The following is a 4026-nucleotide window of genomic DNA, read 5'->3' on the forward strand; positions in this document are numbered from 1 at the left end:
TACTGCAAGGGTGTATGGGAATCCCTCTAAAAATTCATGTTATATGGACAATAATAATTGATAACCAAAACAAAAACCATTCAGTAAGGATATTCCTACTTGTTCAACTGATTTTACGTAGGAAGGTCAGAAAAAGTGTTCTGCCATTCTTTATCTGAATTTGGCCACTGGGGTAGTCTGTTGATGAGATGTATTTCCAATATGGCTGTTCTGTTACAGTATAAAAATCAAGAATAATCTAGGCTTAGGTTTTACAGAAGATAAACATGAAAAGGAACCTTAATTATAAATAGGGTGCAATTACTTTATAACACAAATAGAGTATGTGAATTGCAGAATGCGTGGGGATAGCCCCAGGGGAGAGACTAGACTCATCTCTCATCAGATAGGCATATGGCCAGCCTATATAGCCAGGGCTTCCTTCCCTGGAACACATCTCATCTCTTTACTGAAGGTGACATCAGACGCAGAGTAAACTAAAAAATATCTTTTATTTTAATAAAATAGTAAAGCATGAAAAATATCTGTATGTTACAAATATATACAAGACATAATGGTTTGTGCTGGGAGAGCACAGCAAAGAGCAACACACAAAACAAAGTTTCCCTTTGCAGAATCTAGTGCTTTTTTTGATCTATTCATGGCTAGTATTTGTTTCACAATAGAAAGAGTCAATAAGCCCTTTGAATTGATCCATCCCCCCCTCCCCCCTTTTTTAACCAAACAGACCCAACGTGTATAACATTTGGCTTGATTTCCATTAAAAAAGCCTCGGAGAGCAAAGACTAAAGGGTTTCTGGGGGATGGACCCCTGAGCTCTTTTTTTGTTGCATTTTATACAGCAAGAGACTTGTTTCTCTTTTTAAGTGTGGGGGATTAAAGAGACAATATTGCACTATAGTTCCTACCGACAGCAGTCCGTCCTGGCTATGCCAAGAGCCAAACAAAACTTACGTGTGCCAGGAAGTTAGGTGGGCACTGCCCTGTTGCAGCCTTCCAAATATTAATGAAATGCTAATCCCATGACAGCCTGCAGCCTTTTTTACCATCTCAACCTGGTAACATGGCAATCACTAGTACCATAACAGGACTTGAACTTATGTTGTAACATTCAGCAATACGATTGCAAACATCTTACCACTAAAGGGTAAGTAAAGCTGTATAATGGAATATACGATGGATTTAAGTAGGCAGGAAATAGCGAGTTTCAGTTGAACGGTGCATTTCCCACTGTGCCAACACAGTAATATACATTCTGTATAAACATGTGCAAAAGCAAAAATCTTCCCCCACCTATGTCTAAAATGACCTGAAAAATAGTATAAATATTACATAAATGCTGTTAAAACAGCACCTTTTAATCTGGCCCTAGTGTCCCTTTAAGTTTCTCAGAACTTATATTCATTTACCCCCAGTCCCTTTAGGTGCAGTTCCACGGAACCGGTAAAAAATGTGACCATAAATTAATAACACAGTAGGCCATATAATATAGAGTTCTGCTTGTCCCAATAAGCTGGGTGTATGGACCCTCTCTGGTTGCCTTCCATGGAAAGCGGTGTGGGTACCTTAGCATGCAGTCTCTGGTTTGTGTGCTAGGCTGAGCAGTGTTTAGAATAGAAGTCTCCCTGCTCATACACAGGTAGGGGACTGTAAGGCCGATTCATACTTTCCATGGTGAATCTTGGGGGGGTGCTGGGGCTTTTTGTAGATTCCAGCGCTGGTGATGACGCTGGCTGGTTTGCTCCTGTTCCTCTTCTTTAATCTCTTGCTGAAGACATTCTGCCAAGACTGCACAGTTTTGGAAGTCCATATCCACATGCCACTTGTGATACCCACAACTAACAGCATAAATATTTTCACCATGAAGATCTCTACTGCTGGGATAGAGCTGGTCATGGTGCAGTCCAGTGTTTTGGTCTGACTGTCCATTTTGCACTTGTCTTGTGTAGCCAGGATTTTCCAGAAATCCATATTGAGGCGTTCATAGAAATAACAAGCAATGACGCAAGTGGCGGGGACTGTGTACAAGACAGAAAAGACCCCAATCCTCACCATGAGTTTCTCCAGTTTGTCTGTGTTCTCCCCACCAGTTTTCATCACCCTCCTTATGTGGAAAAGGGCTACAAAGCCAGAAAGGATAAAAGAGGTGCCAATAATGAGATAGCAGGCTAGGGGGATAAGCACAAACCCAGTGAGGGCATTGACATCCATGCTGCCAACGTAACATACCCCTGTTAGCTCATCCCCAGCCACCCGCCTCATAACTAGAATCATAATGGTCTTTACAGCAGGAATTGCCCAGGCTGCTAAATGGAAGTAGCTGCTGTTGGCCTCAATGGCTTCATGCCCCCACTTTTTTCCAGCAGCCAAAAACCAAGTCAAGGTTAATATCACCCACCATAGAGAGCTGGCCATGCCAAAGTAATAGAGAATTAGGAAAACTATGGTGCAGCCTGTACTTTCCAAGCCTTCCTGGATAACATAGAGCTGCCCGCTGTCTCTGTCGCAGGCAATGCTGTCGGCTCCAGCAAAGAGGCGAATGATGTAGCCCACGGAGTAGACACAGTAGCACATGGACAGGAAGATGATAGGCCTTTCTGGATATTTAAAACGCAGTGGATCTACTAAGAAGGTGAGGACAGTGAAAGCACTTGAGAAGAAGCACAGGATGGACCAAATGGCTATCCAGATGAAGGCAAACTTCTTGTCATCCTTGCTCCAGTACACATCCACAGCAGAGCTGCACAAGGGGGCACAGGAGGCGCTTTTCTCCACGTGGTGGAACTTGCCCGAGTTCTCACAGGTTGTCCTGCCCGTGGGATCCTTGGGGTAAATCTCATGGCCACTATTGGGTCTCTGCGGTCTGAAGATGGGGGGCAGCATGCTGGACCCTCTAGGGGCCTCCTCAGAGCCATTGTTTGGGGCTTCCATGCACAGGTAGTTGGGATCATTCTTGTTGGGCAGCTTGCTGCAGTCCAGTGAGTCTGGCCACTTGAAGTTGAACTGCTCCATGATAGGGGAGCACTTGAGCCTGGCCTGCTCGCACATCACCCTGCAGGCTGGGATGGGGGTAGAAACCTGCTCGGTGCACATGGGGGCATAGAGGGAGCACAGGAAGAACTTGAGGTGGCTGTGGCAGCCGTACTCCACCAACGGGGCGAATTCGTGCAGCTGGATGGCCGCCTCCTTCTGGTTCTCATGGCCCATCAGGTTGGGCATCCTGGTCATGTTGTAGCCAATGTCCTTGCACATGGGGATCTCTATGGGCTGGCACCTCCCGTCCCCACTTCTGTCCGGATTGATGGAGCTGATCCCGGAGCAGAGAGCGGCTGCCAGGACGAGAAGCAGCGCGGTGCGGCGGAGCAGCCCGGTACCACTCAGATCCATGCCCGCAGCCCAACTCGCAGCTAAAGTTTAGTCCCGGGCTGATAGCGAATGACTGGAGCGGGGTTACAGCTGCATGGCCGGCAGCGGGGCAGGGGCTCACCTGGGGCTCCTCTTGCCTCTTCTGCTTCCTCCTCCGTGGGATCGGAGCCCTGTGTGTGTCAGAGTGAGAATGTGTCTGTGTGAGAGTGTGTCTGTGTGAGAGTGTCCGTGTGTGTGTGTGAGAGAGCGCTGACACTCCTCCCTGAATGATCCTCCCTCTCTCCCCGTCTCTCCCTCTCTCTCCCCGTCTCTCCCCGTGTCTCTGTGGTGCCGCAGCAGCTGTTTGGGAGATGCCTGTGTCCCGGGATGGGTCCCGCCCCGCTGCAGCTACTTTGCATGTGAAAAGGTGAAGCTGACACGTTGATTAGTTTGCAATGAGTCGGAACGGCTGGAAGCCCCTCCACATGGGGTCCCAGTGCCACAATCCCACACTTTCCCTCAGATCTCCCCTGCCAGGCAGTCTCACAGGCAGAGCAAAGTCAATGTTCCCAAGCAGCGCAGGTAGGAAGCTGCTGGAACTCCATTGTTTGTACACAAAGTACTTGGCCGTTATTGCTCACTGTTGTGTATTTTGTGTTCTAAACACACCTATATAGGGCT

The 4026-nt window shown here is 47.6% G+C and overlaps 1 protein-coding gene across 1 annotated transcript; it reads right to left on the reverse strand.

The window, feature by feature from the left end:
* Window positions 1-472: 472 nt before the first annotated feature.
* Window positions 473-3683, reverse strand: fzd10 (frizzled class receptor 10). The gene has a single exon (NM_001005669.1). It carries the CDS (start codon window positions 3385-3387, stop codon window positions 1630-1632), a length of 1758 nt encoding a protein of 585 aa, NP_001005669.1. The 5' UTR covers window positions 3388-3683; the 3' UTR covers window positions 473-1629.
* Window positions 3684-4026: the final 343 nt, after the last annotated feature.

This window comes from Xenopus tropicalis, chromosome 1 (assembly GCF_000004195.4).
Source record: "Xenopus tropicalis strain Nigerian chromosome 1, UCB_Xtro_10.0, whole genome shotgun sequence".
Taxonomy (NCBI): Eukaryota; Metazoa; Chordata; class Amphibia; order Anura; family Pipidae; genus Xenopus; species Xenopus tropicalis.